This window comes from Rhinopithecus roxellana, chromosome 19 (assembly GCF_007565055.1).
Source record: "Rhinopithecus roxellana isolate Shanxi Qingling chromosome 19, ASM756505v1, whole genome shotgun sequence".
Taxonomy (NCBI): domain Eukaryota; kingdom Metazoa; phylum Chordata; class Mammalia; order Primates; family Cercopithecidae; genus Rhinopithecus; species Rhinopithecus roxellana.
The window spans coordinates 21,042,757-21,063,169 of record NC_044567.1 but is presented as its reverse complement, the minus strand read 5'-3'; the positions used below and the strand labels follow the sequence as shown (position 1 = coordinate 21,063,169).

The following is a 20,413-nucleotide window of genomic DNA, read 5'->3' as shown; positions in this document are numbered from 1 at the left end:
AACCATGGTCACTGTGGTCAAATGTAGAAGAGGCTGGCACTAACACTTGTTTGTTCTGCAGTCAGTCATCTGTAAAAGGGTAACAATTTCACTTGCCCTAACACCTCTCTCCCATTTCTATATATCTCAGATGGACATAAAACATGCTCTGGAAGTGAAAACATAGTCTATATGATTATCACAATTATTCACGTTGACGAACTCTTAGCAAGCTTTTTAAAGAGGTTAAAACATAGTATCCCTCTGTAACCCACATTATAGATAGTCATCATGTTACTGAATCAGGGCTATTTGAGAAATCACTAGAATCTGGGAAAACTCGGAATCCTGAAATCAATCCAATTAATAAAGCCCCGTAATATCTGTTTACCAAAGGCATAAAGAAAGCAAATGAAAAGGTCATACTGTAATAGCCAATTAAAACCATAAGGCTCTGCATAAATGACCCTGTGATCAAATTACTCTTTCAGCTGACAAAATTAACCTTCCTAAGTATACATGTATAAACAGGGTGTTTATTGTAGTATAATAGCAACAGTTTGGCACCAGTCATATAACAGTTTGGCTGTCTTCATATAAGAAGATATGCCCTCTACAAGTCACCTTAAATTGATCGTCTCCTTATTTGGCAAGTATTTCATGCATTTAGTAAAGATTTAAAATATATATGTTATATATGGCCTACTGACACTGATAAGCGCCAGTGTCAGACTGAGATATAGAATCCTGAGTCTTTAGCCTACAATCAACTGCTACAATGGTGCCCAAGAAGATCCTTATTGAGGAAGAAGAGTTTGGTAGTAATTAGTGTTCTTCACCAATAATCTTTCTCCTTTTTATGGAATGGTAGGATGGGCCTTCCCTACCTCTTTTTCAATCAGGCATGGGCCTGTAACCTGCCACAGTCAAACTGAGCAAAAGTCACATGTAGGCCGGGCGTGTGATGGTTCACACCTGTAATCCCAGCACTTTGGGAGGCCGAGGTGGGTGGATCACCTGAGGTCAGGAGTTCAAGACCAGCCTGGCCAACAGGGCAAAGCCTCATCTCCACTAAAAATACAAAACAATGCCAGGCATGGTGGCTCACACCTGTAATCTCAGCACTTTGGGAGGCTGAGGCGGGCGGATCACGAGGTCAGGCGTTCGAGACCAGCTTGGCCAACATGGTGAAACCCCGTCTCTACTAAAAATACAAAAATTAGCCGGGCGTGGTGGTGGGGGCCTGTAGTCCCAGCTACTCGGGAGGCTGAGGCAGAAGAATCTCTTGAACCTGGGAGGCAGAGGTTGCGGTGAGCCGAGATCATGCCACTGGACTCCAGCCTGGGCAACAGAGTGAGACTCCATCTCAAAAACAAAACAAAACAAAACAATTAGCTGGGCATGGTGGCGGCACCTGTAATCCCAGCTACTTGGGAGGCTGAGGCAGGAGAATAGCTTGAACCCAAGAGGCAGAGGCTGCAGTGAGCTGAGACTGCGCCACTGCACTCCAGTCTGGGCGACAGAGGAAGATGCCATCTCAAAAAAGAAAAAAAGAAAAAAAAAAGCGTCACCTCTGGGAGGAAGCCTTTAAGACCAATGTGCTATCTCTCATGTTCCCTTGACCCTCCATGGTGACCAGTTGTGTTCCACATGGTGGAGGCTCTGTCAACCTGGGTCCCTGGATAAGGACATGGCACAGAGCCCCCCACCAACTTGAGATGGACATATAGCCTGAGCAAGAAATAAAGCTTTGCTTTTGCTAAGATGGAAGAAGCTGTTTATTACTGAAGCATAACCTAGTCTAATTTGACTGATACAAAGGGTGATCTAGACACAGGTTCCATAGGCAATTATAAAATTTTGATATTTGCTTGGTTACAGTATTTTGTATAATCTCTCCTATTGCTGCTGTCACAAAGTAGCACAACTTAATGGCTTAAAACAACATAAATGTATCCTCTTACAGTTGTGGATTTCAGAAGTCTAAAACGGGTGAGCAGGACTGCATTCCTTCCGGGAGTTCCAGGGGAAAAATCTGTTTCCTTGCCTTTTCTAGCTTCTAGGGATGGCCTCTGCATTCCCTGGCTTGTGGTCCCATCCTCAAAGTCAGCAGGTAGCTTCTGTCACTCTTTTCTTCTCTCTGCTTCTGTTATCACGTCACTTTTTCTCACTCTTCCCCTCCTACCTTCCCCTTCTAAGGATCCCTGTGATGACTTGGGGCCACCTGGGCAAACCAGGATACCTTCCCCAGTGAAACACCTTTGACTTAATCCTATTTGCAAAGGTAACATATTCACAAGTTCCAGAGACATGGGCAGCTTTGAGGGGCCATCATTCTGTCTACCACAGCTGCCTTCTGTCAACTGACGATAGCCCTGCAGAGACACAGTAAAGATCCTGTGTCTAAAACATTGTGCAGACTGGCAAGATGACAAAAATGCCATCACCATTAAAAATAAACTGTTCTCCTGATATGTCACAGCAATAGGAAATAAGTACTCTGAAATTCACAGGTCAATTTCACATTGAAAGGAAGTACAAAAGAATTCATATTTCACTGAGGTGAACAGTGGAATCAAAGAGCCTGTGTGATTGCCAACTGACTAAAATTCAGGTGAGTAACAACCTTTTCTCTTCTCTTAGATTTTATATGGCAAAAATCGATTAATTTTCCAGGACAGAATTCTCTGTTTATTCCAATCCTACTGAACTTCAACCCACTTCACAAGATAAAACCTTAGATGACAAGTCACTTAGGGAGCCAACCTCAGAGTGCATCACATCTCACTAAACTAGGTGATTTTTACCTCTTGAGAAAGAAGCAGGTGTTCAGTCTGTGCCCGGAGAAGACATGCTTCTACCACAAGAGGGAGTCTTAGTCCAGGGATTAAGAGTATCAAAGAGAGAGCATAAAGCTTTGCCAGTACAGTCAGCTCTCGGTATCCATGGGTTCCACATCTATGGGTTCAACCAATCTCAGATCAAAAATATTCGGAGGAAAAAATAGGAAAAAACAAAAATGATACAAATAAAAAGGTCCAATACAGTATAATAACTATTTACACAGCATTTACATTATATTAGGTATTATAAGTAATCTAGAGATGATTTAAAATACACAGGAGGATGTGCATAGGTTATATGCAAATCCTATGTCATTTCTTATCAGGGACTTGAACGTCTGCAGATTTTTATATCCAGAAATGGGGGATGTCCTGGAACCAATTCCCCGCCATGGATAGGGGAATGACTGTGTCATTTCCAGCTTAAACATCAAGGAGCCACAGTTTGGAGTTTAAGACTGTGCACCCTGCCTTCCTCAGCCCAAGCATGACTACTGTGATGCAGCACTACGTTCTGTGACTTTCACTGGAGAAGGTGAAGCAGCTGTCTTCCGACAGGAACAGCCTCACAGACTTCATGGGAAGAAAGAAGTCATTTTCAGTAACTTAAAAGCTGGAAGTAACATAGAGTAGGAAGAATGGATTCTGAAATGATACAGATTCAAATCGCAGACTTGTCAGTTTCAGTCAAGTTTCATCTTCTCAAAGCCCTAATTTCTTCACCTGTAAAGGTGATAATTATACTTCCAGAGTATAATCCAGCTGCTAGAGACGGCCTCTGCACTTCTTGGCTCGTGGTCCTATCTTCAAAGCCAGCAGGTAGCATCTGCCACTTTCTTATTCTCTCTGCTTCTGTTGTCACATCACTTTCACTCACTCTTCCCCTCCTACCTTCCCCTTATAAGGACTTATCATGTGATAACATGGGGTTACCAGGATTCAATTAGAATGAATGTAAAGCATATAGTACAAGGACTGGCAGGCCCTGGGTGCAAAATATCAATAAAAGGTAACCAGTAGTAGTAGTAGTAGCAGTAGCAATAGTAGTATGGAATCAAAGGGCCTCACTGTGGCAATGTAGTTCATTAAGGAAGTCATTTACCTGAAATGAAGCAATAGTGTTAAGCATTAAAAGCTTCTCATAAAACCTCAATCATGCCTCTTTCTAATAATGATTTCTCCGGTTTGAGCGTCTAATCCAGAGTCCTGGGAGTTTGTATAGTTTTGTTACAAATGATTTACACTACACAGATGTTGGTTTATGTCATTTACATGTATGCAGGTATTCTTATCAGTTCTGCTAGAGTAAAGGCTTCTTCATGACAAGTAACACCTTACACTATTTCTGTGGAATGTGTGCTATTCCTCATGCAGTGGGAAACTCAAGTTTTACAGACAGAGGACATACCTAGCAGTTATCAAGGGTACAATGACATGGTATAATCTGGGCAAAGAATGATTGTTGTTCTGCCACAGCTAACCTAGTGAAAAAAGCAATTATAAGGGGAAGCACATGGGTATTTAGAGAAATGAATATTCGGGTGTTCAGGTTCAATTTACAGTACATTCTTGTGTTGTCAAGTTGGAAGATTAATTCATCTCTATACCCTTACCTAGTGTCTTAAAAAACAAAAATTAGGTAAAACCACTCTTTAGCATCTAGACACTGACGCTAGAAAAGGATGCTCACAATGGGAGTCTGAGGGAAGGGCATAAATGTCCAGCCCTTTTCTGCATTTACCTCACATTTGTTTACACTAAAGGAGTTAGAGCCACCATATGTGAACAGGGCAAAGCTCCAGGTTAGATGGGCCCCAAACCCAATAGGCTTTGTTCAAAACAACAAAATCAAATTCCAAGGTCTCTTTAAAAAGGTCTGGAAAAAACTAATCCTTGGTATAAAAAAAAATCACACCAGGGATTATATCTGAGTAGGGTGACAATTAACAAGGTGCATAAGAAAACTTCTGGATTGATGGAGCAGTCTATATCTTGATAGAGGCATGGGTTATATGCTTGAGAGTATGCATTTTTCAAAACTCATTGAGTGGTACAACCAAGATTTTCACATCTTATTGTGTGTGTATACATATATATATATTTTATTTTACCAAAAAAGAAAAAAAGAAAAGAAAAGGTGTGGAGAGGTGTTCAGAGCCTAGAAGGTGCAGCTGTAGCAAGCTTGTAGCCACGGGAGCTTGGGAAGAGGTACAAAAACGAAACTGGCTTGCACTTCACCTGGTGAGAGGAGCTATCTCAAGAAGTAAACACACAGCAGCAACCCAGGAATCTCCCCAATTATCCTTTCCCCCAAATTCACAAGTTTGGCAAGTGCACCTGGTCTTTGTGATACCTTTTCTTCTAAGAGCTCATGGCAAGGAGAGAGATGCTTTATGATCACAGTCATCTTTTCCCAGCAGCAATAGGAGAGAAGAGATGGGTGGCTCATTTGGGGGTTTGTATAGAAATCTAGTTTTCAAGTGTTAACTGCAATAAGAACCGATTGCCACCCAAAGAACTTTAAAATCTAAATGTAAAGAAGGAGGCTTTTAAGTTACTCTACAGTCCTGGTATATATATGCAAGGGCAATGTGCAGAAAAGAACTTGACTGTTTATAACAAGTTGCTGCCAGAAAAGACGCCTGGTGTTTGAATTCATTAACCTTGATGCTAAAATCAACCCATTCCCCCCATAAAAACTTAAGTACCTCTCTGGTTTTACCCACCCAACCTGCCCATCTCAAGGTGGCCACAAAGAACAGAGGTTGAGAAAGTTGACTTCTGACTGTCAGAATAAACCCGGGCCTCGCCAGTATCTCTGTGCTTCAGTTTCTTCATCTGTAAAAGGGAAGAATAAAAGTATCTACCGCTATGATGATATTCAGGCTCAACCTGCTCCATATTAGGACAAGGTCAGGAAGCAGCAGGTTGGGTGAATTAGGAAGGACACAGACACATACTGATCTCCAAGTTCACAACTGGCGACACATCCTTCTCTACCCCACAACTTCACAGGCAGCCTCGGCACACGTCACTAGCCAATCAATTTCAGTAGTAGCTGGAGCTCAGGAAGTAAATGCAGAGTTTAATGCATTTCTCTGATCCAGAGGATAATGAAGTGAATTCCAGAAGCTCAAAGAAAATTGGAGGACTGCAGCAAACACGTGCCTTTTCTCCCAAGTTCCTTGGATTAGTCATCATAACAGTTAACCAATCCATTAAGGATAGAACTGGAAGACTCTCATTCAGACCCCAAGAATTCTACCTCTCTGAATGTAAATAGAGAAACAGAGGTTAAGTAGTAAACTACCCCCATTCCTTCTCCCCAGCTTCTGTTCGCAGTATCCTGATTCAGTTGCCTTTTAGGAGTAGTGATGTGTGGTACTATAGTCCTCCTTAGTCAGGTGGACTGTCAGGAGAGAAGATGTCTGGTAGCTTGGGCATGATTCTCCTCTGCTTCAGGAGAGGATGAAGGCAGGGTAAAGATGTCAGGTTGCCATGCAGATTTACTGCAATTAAAGTCCCTAAAGTAGTCTGGGTGTGGTGGCTCACGCCTGTAATCCCAGCCCTTTGGGAGGTTGAGGTGGGAAGCTTGCTCGAGGTCAAGAGTTTGAGACCAGCCTGGGCAACATAGTGAGGCCCTGTCCCTAGCAAGCCAGGCATGGTGGTGCATGCCTGTGGTCCCAGCTATGGGAAGTTGAGATGCAAGGATCACTTGAGCCTGGGAGTTCAAGGCTGTAGTGAGCCATGACTGTGCCACTGCATTCCAGCCTGGGTGACAGTGTGAGACCCTGTCTCTAAACAATAAATAAATAGGTAAATAAATAAAATTCAGTTTTAAGAACTTGATAACCTATCATTACAATGGAAAGGAGAAGTGGGCAAGGGTAACAAGGGGTATCTACAGGGAGGGTTTCTGCAAGTGAATGAAGGGTAATGACACATTTCTCCTACTAGAGTAAAAACACTTATTTTTCCACTACAAATGCAACAAATGCTATTGAAAGAAAGTTGAAAAAATGAAAAAACTAAAAGAATATTGAAAAATCCAGTGTTCTGGCTGGACACAGTGGCTTATGCCTGTAATCCCAGCACTTTGCGAGGCCGAGGTGAATGGATTCCTTGAGCCCAAGGAGTTTGAGACCAGCCTGAGCAACATGGCAAAACTCTGTCTTTACAAAAACTACAAAAATATTAGCTGGGCTTGGTGGTGTGCACCTGTGGTCCCAGCTATTCAGGAGGCTGAGGTGGGAGAACTGCTTCAGCCCAGGAGGTCAAGGCTGCTGTGAGCTGTGATCACACCATTGTACTCCAGAATGGGTGACAGAGGGAAACCCTGTTTAAAAAAGAAAGAAAAAAAAAATCCAGTGTCTCATTACCCTAACACATCCCTAATATCATTTTGGCAGATTTCCTTCAAGCCCTGTAGTAACAGTTCTGTGTCATTCAAACTTCGTGACTTCGTGCTCCTTTACAAAATGGCTGCATAAGATCCTGGCGAAAAGATTCACCACAATTTACTTAACCAGTCCTCTAGATTTGGACTTTCAGGTTGTCTCTAATTTTTCATGTTTACAAAGAACAACTCTGTGCACTTAACTTGCTTCTTTCTGTGAATTCATATTTAGAATCACTGTCTTAGGACATTTTCTCAGAACTGGAATTACTGAGTCAGTTACTCTGAATGAATATTAATTCCTTTAATTCATTCAGCTTTTACTGAGTGTTCACTGAATGTTTACATAGTGCCTGGCACTGTGCTCAGATAAAGAAGAAAAGATGAAAAACGTAGTCTTGATCTCTGTCTTCAAGAAGTTCACAGCCAGGAGGAGAGCATGATGCCAAACTTCTCTTTCCATAGGTGACTCCACCCTACAGTATATAGTCCACATTTTACAACATCAACACTATTAGTATTCAAACAAACAGACCACACAAAAATTGGGCTTAATTAGTAGGCAGGCCAGGCGTGGTGGCTCACGCCTGTAATGCCTCTAGCACTTTGGGAGGCAGAGGTGAGTGGATTACATGAGGCCAGGAGTTCGAGACCAGCCTGGCCAACATGGTGAAACCCTGTCTTTACTAAAAATACAAAAACTAGCTGGGCGTGGTGGCAGACGCCTGTAATCCCAGCTACTTGGGAGGCTGAGACAGAAGAATTGCTTGAATCCAGGAGGCAGAGGTTGCAGTGAGCCAGGATCATGCCACTGCACTCCAGCCTGGGCAACAGAGTGAGAGCTGTCTCAAAAAAAAAAAAAAAAAAAAAAAAAGGTAAAAAATGAAACCTTGTTTTGATTTGAATTAATATTGACTGATTAACTGTACCTCCCCTTTTATGAATCACTTCACATTTTTGCTCATACGTTACTGAGATGTTGGTGTATTTTTCATTGATTTGTATGCTTCCTTTACAGAGCAAAGACACGAGCCTGCCATCATTATGTACTGCTACACCTCCTAGTTTACAATTTAATCTATTTTTTCCACACTTAAAATGACTTCCACTCGTACTTTGGAATTATGCCATTTGGCCTATATTGAGAGATGTAATAAGAAACTACTCAATGAAACCTGTTGCTTTATTTACTGAAAGGATTTTTCTTTTTTATTTTTTTGAAGACAATGTTGATTATATTAGTTTTCTCTTTATAAGAATCCACAAAAGAAATTTCTTTCTGATATTAGTATCAAGGTCAGGCACAGCGGTTCATACCTATAATCTCAACACTTTGGGAGGCCAAGGTGGGTGGATCACTTGAGCCCAGGAGTTTGAGACCAGCCTGGCCAAAATGGTGAGACCCCATCTCTACTAAAAATACAAAAATTAGCTGGGCGTGGTGGCGCATGCCTGTAATCCCAGTACTCACTAGGCTGAGGCACGAGAATCGCTTGAACCCACGAGGTGGAGGTTGCAGTGAGCTGAGATCGCACCACTGTCCTCCAGCCCGGGTGACAGAGCGAGACTGTCTGAGGGAAAAAAAAAAAAAAAAAAAAGAGGTCAGAAGTTCAAAAGTGATATGGGCTTGAATTAGTTAATAGATTTTTTTTTTTTAAGATTTCTAATTTCATTATATTTCTTTCTTTTCTTTTCTTTCTTTTTTGAGACGGAGTTTCACTCTTGTTGCCCAGGCTGGAAGACAGTGGCGTGATCTCGGCTCACTGCAACCTCCGTCTCCTGGGTTCAAGCGATTCTCCTGCCACAGCCTCCCAAGTAGCTGGGATTACAGGCACGCACCACCACACCCAGCTAGTTTTGTATTTTTAATACAGATGGGGTTGATCAGACTGGTCTCCAACTCCCAACCTCAGGTGATCCACACACCTTGGCCTCCCGAAGTGCTGGAATTACAGGCATGAGCCACCGTGCCTGGCCTTCGTTATATTTTCTAACAAAAAAAATAAGGTTTCTAATTTCATTTTCTTTTCTTTTTTTTTTTTTTGAGACAGAGTCTTGCTCTGTCACCCAGGCTGGAATGCAGTGGTACCATCTCGGCTTACTACAACCTCCATTTCCCAGGTTCAAGCAATTCTCCTGCCTCAGCCTCCCAAGTAGTGGGGATTACAGGCACTCGCTACCACGGCCGGCTAAATTTTTTTTTTTTTTGTATTTTTAGTAGAGATGGGGATTCACCATATTGGCCAGGCTGGCCTCGAACTCCTGGCCTCAATTGATCTGCCCGCCTTGGCCTCTCAAAGTGCTGGGATTCAGGCATGAGCCCCCATGCCCAGCCTAATTTCATCGTATTTTCTAACTCCTATTAATATGTAGGATTGTTATGAATTTTTGCCACATGCAATACATTTATACTCTTGAATTTAGACTAAAAAATGTATTTTTTTTATCTATCTATCTATCTATCTATCTATCTATCTATCTATCTATCTATCTATCTATCAACCAACCAGGTTATGAGACTGGTTAATTTTTGTATTTTTGGTAGAGATGGAGTTTTACCATGTTGCCCAGGCTGGTCTCAAACTCCTGGGCTCAAGTGATCTGCCCACCTCAGCCTCCCCAAAGCACTGGGATGACAGGGGTGAGCCACTGCACCTGGCTGCTTGAATTTAGATTTTTAAAAGAATTTCATTATCACCAACTAAACATAATTTTATCTCTTTTTTCAATATTAATACTTCATTTCTTACTTCACTTGCCAGAAGAGCTTTTTTAAAAAAATTATCTACCTACGGTTTTAGGTTAGAAAATGAGAACTGATTCAAGGGAACAAGAAAAAGTTTTGGAAATTATTTAAACTCTTAACGACTTTAATATTACAAACCAGAAGCAACATGACAATGGTGAGAGGATGTGCTGCTGAAGACACATTGTTGGGGTAGCTGGGTATCCACCTGGCTATCAGTTCAGAAAATTAGAACTGCTTCCTCCCACACAACTGCAATCCCATTCAGATGGGTCACAGTGTTCCATGTTAAAAAAAAAATTGGAATAGCATATTTATTCCAGCTGTGGAAGGAAGATAAACTTCTGACTATTGTGAAATAAAGGATATCATCAGAGACAAACTGAATAGGTATGAATATATAAAAATAAAATAGTTTCACCCAATGAAATGTAAAAAAGGGACAGTAATAGAGGAGGAAAAAAGGTGATAAAAGTTTACAAGCTTATATATATGTATATAAATCTATTACAAATATGAAATATATAAGGTCAATAACCATATTCCAAGGAATAAATGGTCAAATGGTCAAAAGAGTCCAATCCATTTATACACAAAGGAAACAGAAATAGAAAACTGTCATCTGGAACACGGCAAAGCCTCTCATGAAATTACAACAAAACGCAAAAAACACCTTAGGGAATAATTGCATGCTCGTTAAATTAAGAAACTGATAGGACATAATGTAGAGAAATGTATCCATGTACTTATATATACCTGGTAGCACTGCAACCAATACAAGCTCTTGGAAAGCCTTCTAATAAATGTAACAACAGCTACATATGTATGCATGCACCTGTGCAGACACACACACTGACCTCCTACTCTACTTGGAGGAACTACATTCCCACAAAGGAACAGTGATTTGTTATTTAGAGAACTACTCATAACAGGAAAAAATGAAAATAACCCAAGAACCTAAAAAAAGAAGGGCTAAACAAACTACAGGATGGCAACATGAGGTATCATATAGCTTTTTGAAAGGACACGTATGGGGACACAAATAACTAGAAATGCAAAAGGGAGTATCTCAAACCAATGCTTTGCAAAACTTCCATGTATTATGTGAATTAAGAAAGGTGTAGCCAGAGTGAATGTTTTCCTATACTCTTTTTTTCCTTAGGTTCCCTGGGCCTTGGAGAGATCAGAAGCCCACCCGGTACTGTTCAGCTGACCACACACCTGTGATCTCCCTCCTTTAATGCAACATGCTCCAGTTGGCACCTTCAGCCTCCAGTAAGTACCATCATAGGAATACACTCTGCTTTACAGCTTAGGTTTCTGGAAAGGAAAACAACTGCTGAGTTGTTATATGGACTTACTGTGAGTGTGGCAAGTGACATGAAGCCGATTAGGTTATTCCATACTTTATCGATGTCCTTCAGCAACTGCTGGAGTTTCTCACTGCACACTGCAGTGGCTTTTATCCCCAGCTCCACACGCTTGGTTACCCTGTACACTTCAACAACACCTGATGGGATGAGAGAGCAGAGAGAGAGTGTTGGCAGTGGAGACACAGAGGAACCAGACAGGGGAGCATTATTGCTTGCTGATATCTGTTAGAAACAAGGGGTATATCTGGACAGAGGTGTACGTACTATTCTTTGGGACCAATCCACTTCTCAATGCTGCTGTGTAGCTCACTGGTAAGAGCACAGACTGTAAAACTGCACTGCTTGGGTTCAAACTCCAGCTATGCCTCTTACTGGCTACATGACCTTAGGCAAGTCACGTAACCTCTCTGTAACTCAGTTTCCTCATCTGTGAAGTTGGGACGGTAACAGTACCTCCTCCAAGGATAGTTAAGAGGATTAAACAGGTTAACATGGTAAAAGGCTTACAACAGTGCTTGGAGAATGGCAGGCAATATGCAAGTTATTAGCTTTTGTTTTTTGGGAGGTTTATTTATGAGTCCATCTGTTTGAATCTGGGAGATCCCAATAAACTAGCTGAAAATGGGGATAGTAAAAATTTTAAAGAATCTAAATGTTAATAGCATCACAAAGTAATTAAGAAATATCTCACCCCTCTGAATCTGAAGTTCTTACAAACACTTTGACTCCACTTATCTTTATACATGCAACAGGATGCAGAACAGTTCTTTTCCTGTGGTCTCTAAATTGTGGTTGAACTCTTCAAGCAAGGATGAGAGGTGATAAGTACCTCACATTCTAAGGACGGCCACCAGATACATCGCTAACCCCTGCAATGTGACAGTCACCAAAGACATGACCCTGACCTCTCTAAGTGAACACAGAGGAATTCCAGGGGATCTTCAGAGTGGTGCCTCAGCAGCCCTGTGTACAGCACTGTGGTCTTTCTTCTTCCTTCCCCAAGGGAGGGGCAGAAATTACTGCCCATCCTAAGCCAAGTGAGGGGGCTTCTAAGAGAATCTTCCATAGATACAAGGATACTAGGAGAAAAGACAGGTGCCCCATTTCCTGGTGGACATCTGCTTATGCAGCACTGTGCCTGTTTGAGCAGGAAAAGAAGACCCCGAGTGAGGTGGCAGGAGTAAGGCAGAGGCTACCTCCCTTCACTCTCCACTCATCCAGCAAATATTTTTGAGTGCCAACTATGTGCAAGACACTAGATTAGGTGTTGGGGACACACCAGTGAACAAAACAGACCAAAATCCTAGCCTTCTTGGAGGTCCATTCTAGTGAAGGGAGACAGAGCGTAAAAACAACAACAAGTAACTAGGCGCAGTGGCTCACGCCTGTGATCCTAGCACTTGGGGAGGCCAAGGTGGGTGGGTCGCTTGAGCTCAGGAGTTCAAGACCAGCCTGGGCAACATGGCGAAAACCCGTCTCTACAAAAACTACAAAAATTAGCTGGGCACATGGTAGTGCGCGCCTGTGGTTCCAGCTACTTGGGAGGCTGAGGTGGGAGGACTGCTTGAGCCTGGGAGGTGGACGCTGCAGTGAGTCATGATCACATCACTGTACTCCAGCCTGGGTGACAGAGTGTAATCCTGTCTTAAGAAAAGAGCAGTAAGTAACATATGTAAGAAATTAAAGGTAATAGAGCAAAGGAGAAAATCCAGCAGAGAATGGGATGGGAAGTGCCAGGGTGGGGAGAGAGGATACTCTTCGGAGAGATGGATGCTAGGAAAGATTTCACTCAGAAGCTGACATTTGAGTAAACATTTGAAAAAGATGAGGGTCCAGTGTGTGTGGCTCAGGCACGGGCCAAGCCTGAGCCTGGGGAAGGGAGGAACACCGAAGTGGACAGAGGCTGCGCTTTCACGTTGGACTGACATATCTAATTGCTGCAGATGACCAGGAGGTTAAGGATTCTGTGGTGTCACTAAGCGGTCGAGAGGAGGACTATAGAGTATGGTAAGGAACTGATGGGAGACAAGACGATTTTATTTCAGTGCATCAGTAGCTCAGATTCTTTGATAAACCAGTAACACAGACATAATTTTACATTTCTGCTATTATGTATGTAACAAGAACGAGGAAACTTAGCCATAGAGACTTTTTAAGTTCAATAGTTTACTGCCTGTAACTTAAGTGTCTTACCCACAAATGCAGATGTTTCTTAGTGAAGTCAAATGTAACTTGAGAGATCTAGCTTAAAATAATTAAAGGGAAAAGTGAAAATAATGCAAAGTGCCATCATTTTCAATAGTAAAATATAAAAGAACATACCTAATAAATAGTCCATGCCTTGAGCTGACTGAATTACTTCTGTGCAAACAGAACTACTACTGATTCCATTTAAGGTATCATTTGCCTTCTTAATGACCTACAAGAAATGAAATCACATCACCTTACATAACTGACAAAAGTCATCGCATATCAATTTACTGTTAGTAGAAAACCCAACCGAAAAGCCACGAGGTGTCAAAAAAATCTCATTTTATCCTTGAGGAAACAATCCTCCATTTCTTTGGAAGAGAAAAGACAGGTTTTTTATTTTTTGAGACGGAGTCTTGCTCTGTAGCACAGGCTGGAGTGCAGTGGTGTGGTCTCAGCTTACCACAACCCCCAACTCTCGGGTTCAATTGATTCTCCTGTCTCAGTCTCCTGAGTAGCTGGGACTACAGGCATGTGCCTCCACGCCTGGCTAATTTTTGTATTTTTAGTAGAGACAGGGTTTCACCATGTTGATCAGGCTGGTCTTGAACTCCTGACCTCGTGATCTGCCCACCTCAGGCTCCCAAAGTACCGGGATTATAGGTGTTGAGCCACCGCACCCAGCCAAGACAGGTTCTTTAGTTTAAATATTATTTTGATTTAGTCAGAGTTAATGAAATCACTTTGTTATTTCTTAAACACAATGACAGATGAGGAGACGACTGACACATGAGCCAGTCTGCTATTGTAAGTGTGAAGGAAGCCTCACCTACGATGTATGACTTCCACAGAGTTTCACTTTGCCCAGGGACATCCACGTAAGGCTCTCCTGAAGTTTGCCTCTGTCCATTCAAATGAACCAAGAAGGCAAAAAGGCACAAGAGAACACTTACATACGTGTGAATGCAAAAATTGACATACTCACATTCAGGGCACTCCCCAGGCATCTCTGCCATTCATATGCATATCTCTCATTTTCCTGTGAATTTGATAAAAAGAACTGGGTTAAGCCTTGAGCGCAAACCTGGAATCTTCTATTGATGACTCTGTCAGTTCAAAGGGCTTGAGCTTGGAAGACTTTCCTTTTTATTACAATCACTCTAGTTCAAGCATTTTTTTTTTTTTTTTTTTTGAGACAGGGTCTTGCTCTGTTGCCCAGGTTGAAGTGCAGTGGCATGATTTCTGCTCACTACAGCCTCAACCTCCTGGATGCAAGCAATCCTCCTACCTCAGCCTCCAGAGTAGCTGGGACTACAGGTGCACACCACCACAAGTGGCTAAGTTTTGTATTTTTGGTAGAGGTGGGGTTTTACCATGTTGCTCAGGTTGGTCTCAAACTCCTGAGCTCAAGTGATCTGCCCAACTTGGCCTTCCAAAGTGCTGAGATGACAGGGATGAGCCACCACGCCCGGCCGCAGTTTATCTTTTGAACTCACTAATAACAATGTTAAATTACTAATAAATGTAACTTCTGAGCACAGGATCTGTGAGTCTAAGGGACATGCTTTCCAGCAGCTTCCCCCTGTGAGTGTTGCCTCATTTGTTCCATCAGTAACAGTGTAAGCCTTTCTTCCAAGGCACTCAGCATGTAGCTATCTGGTACAGAAACTGCTATTAAGCTGCTAGCTTTCCACTCCCCGGTTATAACGCTGTGTGTGAGGACATGGCCCACTTGCACGTGTAACAAGGAGTAGGGAAAGGCAGGAAGTTAAGTGTGTTGACCATAGGAGGAACACACCGTGGTACAGGTGTGCACCACCATGGCCAGCTAATGTACTAAGATGCAGCAGACAAAAATAAAAAATTCAGAATATTTTCCCTGTCTCCTTTATTTTGAGGTTTCATGAAGACAATAGTCTAAGAGCTCAAGAAGAATTCTACAAACTCTGCCATCCTTGTGAAGTCCCATGAATAGTTTTGGTTTTAGGGTCACTGACTACTTTCAGCGGGTGCCACACCTGGAAAATGTTTTCACCCAGGGCTAATGTTACCCTTCTCTCACTTTAATTACATAGTTTATGTCTGGTGCTTTGTGCCTTTCTGCCCCTCATTTTCCCCATGTGAAAGCTGAGAGCATTCTTTCTTGGGGTCCTGTGTGCTTGCTGGTCTGTTATCCACCCCCTATAAAAAGCTCTCCTCTCACCTCCACCTCTCCCGTCAGGTCTTTGTACTTGTCTCGGATGACGGGCAGCGCAGGCTTCTCATTCAGAGTATTGGAACGGTCTCTGAAAGGCTGCTCCAAAGCTGGAGAAGGGGAAGAACGGCTTATTTCTTTATCACCGAGGCTCAAACTCCTCTTGTGTGATCCTGGGAGAAGGGGAGAATACAGTCAAAGGTTTTGGCCACCTACCTTAGTTCAGGCAGAGGCTCTTCCTCGCTACCACAACCCTCTTTTTTTTTTTTTTTCAAGACAGAGTCTTGCTTTGTTGCTCAGACTGGAGTACAGTGGTGCGATCTCGGTTCACTGCAACCTCTGCCTCCTGGGTTCAAGTGATTCTCCTGCCTCAGCCTCCTGAGTAGCTGGGACTACAGGTGTGCACCACCGTGCCAAGCTAATGTTTGTATTTTTAGTCAAGATGCGGTTTCACCATGTTGGCCAGGCTGGTCTCGAACTCCTGACCTCAAGTTAATTCGCCTGCCTCCACCTCCCAAAGTGCTGAGATTACAGATGTGAGCCACCACACCCAGCCCACGACCCTCTTCTTCAGATGCTTATGTCATGAGGCATTCACAAACACATTCCTCATTCATTCTTTCTAGGAAGCTACATGTTGAATTCTTTCCACTGTTCTCTCTTGCTTGGTTTCCCTGCCTTTTATTTTCAACATGACTCTTCTCTGATCTATCACAAGTCTTCCATAATGCTCAGTGCAGAATCACTGGAGTCTGGAGAACAAAAGCACCTTTCTAAATACCAGTGTGTAAGAGTTGTGTGGCTTTTCCAGTCATTTGTTATGGATTTGTAACCGAGTTCCTTCACAGGCTCTCAATCCAGCTGAAATCAACAACCCCTCAGTCAGGATGAGATTAAAGCAGAAGAGGCAAACTCAAATGCCTTCAGAGACCAGGCAAGCAAAGTGAATAACCTAAGAAGGTCCGCTGAGACAGGAAGCGGTGGGGATTATGGCAAGAGAGAGAGAATGACCCATCTATAGCGAGCGGTGCTTTTGGCTCCAGCTGCTTGTCAGCATATGGGAGTGCAGACCTACTAGTGCCAGATATTATGACTTCTCAAGAAAAGGTGGAAATCCAGATTGGGAAATCTCATGTCTTTTAAATACTGGCAATTACTTCATACTTAAAATCTCTTTTGTGGGTCAATGTGATACGCAGGCTGGATGCAGATCCACGGCCACCACATTGCAACCTCTGGATTCAAAGACATTATCTGTGCCCAGGGAACAGGAGCGGAGCTAATGTGCCTTCAAGTGGCTCAAATCCATTTATGTGGCTCTTTCAACACAGCGCACCTCTAACCAAATGAGCTAAGGAACAATACCTGTATGCTATGCTTGTTTTTAGCCCATAAAACAGTTATCTGAGGGATACTGATTTTGACTCCAGTCTCAGGGAAATCTTTATTATAGCTATCTGTAATTGAACCGGATTTCAAAGATTAGAAAAATCTATTTCCTGCTAAACCAGGGAGTAACATTTTATTCTTAAGAACATCTAACATCTCAGTGGAAAAAAACCGTAATAGTAAAATCTACCTTGGAAGCTACTCACCTTGAACAGAAAGGTCAAAGGTTGCCAGCTCACTTTTGATCATTTCTTCACTGGATTTCATTTTGCTTTGTGAAGTGGCTACTAAGAAGTCAAATTTGCTGATTTTGGGCTTTTCACTTTGAAACTCTCCAAAGTCATCTGAACATTCATTGGGGGTTTCTTGAGAGGCACCACTGGACGCTGGGCTGGGACAAGTGGCCTCTGGGCTCCGTTCAGCTGTAGGCAGGTCCTGTCTTGTGAAATCTTTATAGTCTCTGCTTTCATATTCCTTTTGCTCACTGGTCTGAGGAATCATGTCTTTAAAACTGGCAAACGCTGGGAAGGTGGTCTCTGGAAGAGCATCTTCACTTGCAAAGGTTGTTACTTTGGAGAGAGATGTCATGGTGATGTTTTCAGAACTGCCAAATGAAGTCTCTTTCTTTTGAAGAATTGAGGTGGCTGAGGGGGATCCACTTCCTGCTGAGAGGACAAATGGAGAGAGTTTTCTGCCCTGAGTTGCATCATCCCTGTCTGACCAGTCATAGCTTGTAAGTGTGCTCACTGCAAAATTGCTACTGTAGCTTCCAAAAGCAGCATATTTTAAGTCCTCTATATCTGAAAGGGAAATAAGACCCCACAATTAGAGGCAAGCAATTTAGGCAAAATGCCCTAAACTCTGTAGAAGCAAAATGCCTAGCATATTTGATTAGTTTTATACTATGTTGAAATTAGCTAAATTTAGAGTTTGCACTAAAATTAAAAGAGTTGGGCTGTAAAATCTGATCTTAAAAAAACCCACATTAGCCTTGAGTTGGCATTTACATTTAGTTACCAAGAACCATTTTCTCTGGCTATAAAAATTACTAAAAAAAGATAGGAGGTTCATCTACCAATGTATATACTATTTGATATACGACTGGGGTCATTTAATAAATTGTTCCCTTATAAACTTAAAAATGTACTGATATTCCTTGCCTAAAACATGTCTCCCTTCATCTTGATTTTGTTGGAAAACGTGCCTTTAAAACATAGTCACATGAAATGTACATGGCAAAATAATTAACAGTTGACAGTTTCTCAAAACTAAAATGAAAATAATGTCATCTAACTTTTAATTAATTATTAGGGTTTCTGTCATAATATTATCAATTATTAGGATTTCTGTCTCAGGCAATGCCAAATATGAGATTTTAATCAAGCAATTACTTACCTAGTTGTTATTTTGGTCAAATTGGATGTCATATTGCTGTGATGAAGTATGAGGAAAGAAAAATCAATCTGATCTACTTTCGCCCTTAAAAAATGCAATAAAAAGATCTGGGTCCTGTTGGGCTCCACTTGTTCCTTCAACTATGTATCTACTCTCCATTTAAAAAGAAAAAGGAAAGAAGGGAAAAAAAAGAACTGCTGGGGCAGACGACTGATTTTACAAAGCATTCTTAATATATAGTTCAGTAATTTAAGAGGCAGCATAAAACAGCAGAAAGAATGTAGGTTTCTGATTTAGAAAGACCTGAGTTCAACTCTGCTACCTACTATTTGTGTGGCACTAGGCAGATGATTGAACATTTCTGAACCTCAGTTTGCTTATCATTAAAATGAGGAGAAGACCATGTACTTCGAAGGACTGTGTTATGGCCATCAACCATGACCATGTGTGTAAAAGGCCAGATTGATGCCTGATGAGCAATACATAATAGCTAGTGTCTGCTCTGCATAGGTGCCACCAGCCTCAACTTGACAGTTAATTGCTGCTTTAGGGCCTATAGGGGAATTTCAAAGCAAAAATGAAAAGTCAACTCAGCATTTTAGTGGTGTTACTAGGAGAAAAAGGTTCTTGCTCATTTTCAAAAAGCAAAACCAGCCGAGACTGAATTAGGCTGGTGTGGAGAAGTGGGTTGATATGCATTTAGTTTCATTGTAGTCACTGTACATGAGGCAAGAAGGCTAAATACAAGACTCTTCCTCTGACAACCACGTATGTGATTTACAAGGAAACTGCTCAAAAGTTTTGTGACCTAGATTTTCAGAACTAAGTCAACAGGTGAACCAACATGGAGTCATTTTTCTTTCTTTCACAGCGATACTGCATAATTTATGAGGGGTAAGAGGCTCCTGACGTTTCCATAGCTCTTCTAATGGTATAATCCAAATCTCTTTTTCTTTGAGCTATTAGGAAAGGGGTACTAAGTTATAATAAAAACAAAAAACACTAGCCATACAAAAAACCAACCAGCAAAAAGCAAACACTTTTCACAGAATGATGGTATATTTAAAAATTCTGTGGTGCAATCGTACCCTTCAAATGTGGTTTATAAAATAGAAGGAAAAAAAGATTCAGGTGAAAAGGTTTTTTTTAAATTTCTTTTTTGAGACGGAGTTTTACTCTTGTCACCCGGCCTGGAGTGCAATGGCGTGATCTCAGCTCACTGCAACCTCCGCCTCCTGGGTTCAAGCGATTCTCCTGCCTCAGCCTCCCGAGTAGCTGGGACTACAGGCAACCGCCACCACGCCCGGCTAGTTTTTGTATTTTTAGTAGAGACGGGGTTTCACCATGTCGGTCAGGCTGGTCTTGAACTCCTGACCTCAGGTGATCTGCCCGTCTTGGCCTCCCAAAGTGCTGGGATTGTAATCCTCATGCCTGTAGGCATGAGCCATTGTGCCTGGCCTCAGGTGAAAACTCTAGAGTTTAGAATGAATGGAAAAGCCTTTAACCCAAAGCTTTCTTGGTCTTTTGCTGTAGTGTTTTTTTGTTTTTGTTTTTTTCCCCACTATTTAAAGGGACCAGAAGGTGTGCAGACTCAAATGAGGTGAAATTCAATCAGGTGGTGATGCAGTTAAATACAGGACTATTCTTGGAGGGGTACATTCAGAAGAATGTTTCATAATACAGATTTTTATTCCTAGGTCCTATGAAAGCATTTTGGGAAACTATATTAGGAACTGCTTCTAGAATCTTTCCTATTAAAAGGGTATCAGGCTGGGCATGGTGGCTCACACCTGTAATCCCAGCACTTTGGGAGGCCGGAGTGGGTGGATCACCTGAGGTTAGGAGTTTGAGACCAGCCTGACCAACATGGTGAAACCCCGTCTCTACTAAAAATACAAAAATTAGCCA

General features: G+C 42.1%; 1 protein-coding gene across 12 annotated transcripts in view; it reads right to left on the bottom strand.

The window, feature by feature from the left end:
• The window catches only part of SYNRG (synergin gamma), a 97,273-nt gene that overhangs the window by 9,852 nt on the left and 67,008 nt on the right, over window positions 1-20,413 (bottom strand). For 8 of the 12 annotated variants that reach the window (XM_010376861.2, XM_010376859.2, XM_030922623.1 and 5 more), the window contains 5 exons: window positions 17,317-17,910; window positions 15,731-15,894; window positions 14,513-14,566; window positions 13,660-13,756; window positions 11,326-11,474 (listed from right to left, as the gene is read on the bottom strand). In XM_010376861.2, coding sequence (XP_010375163.1) covers window positions 11,326-11,474; window positions 13,660-13,756; window positions 14,513-14,566; window positions 15,731-15,894; window positions 17,317-17,910 — 1,058 coding nt within the window. The remainder of the gene's footprint in view (window positions 1-11,325; window positions 11,475-13,659; window positions 13,757-14,512; window positions 14,567-15,730; window positions 15,895-17,316; window positions 17,911-20,413) is intronic. The other 4 variants (XM_030922622.1, XM_030922628.1, XM_030922627.1 and 1 more) reach the window with 2 other exon arrangements.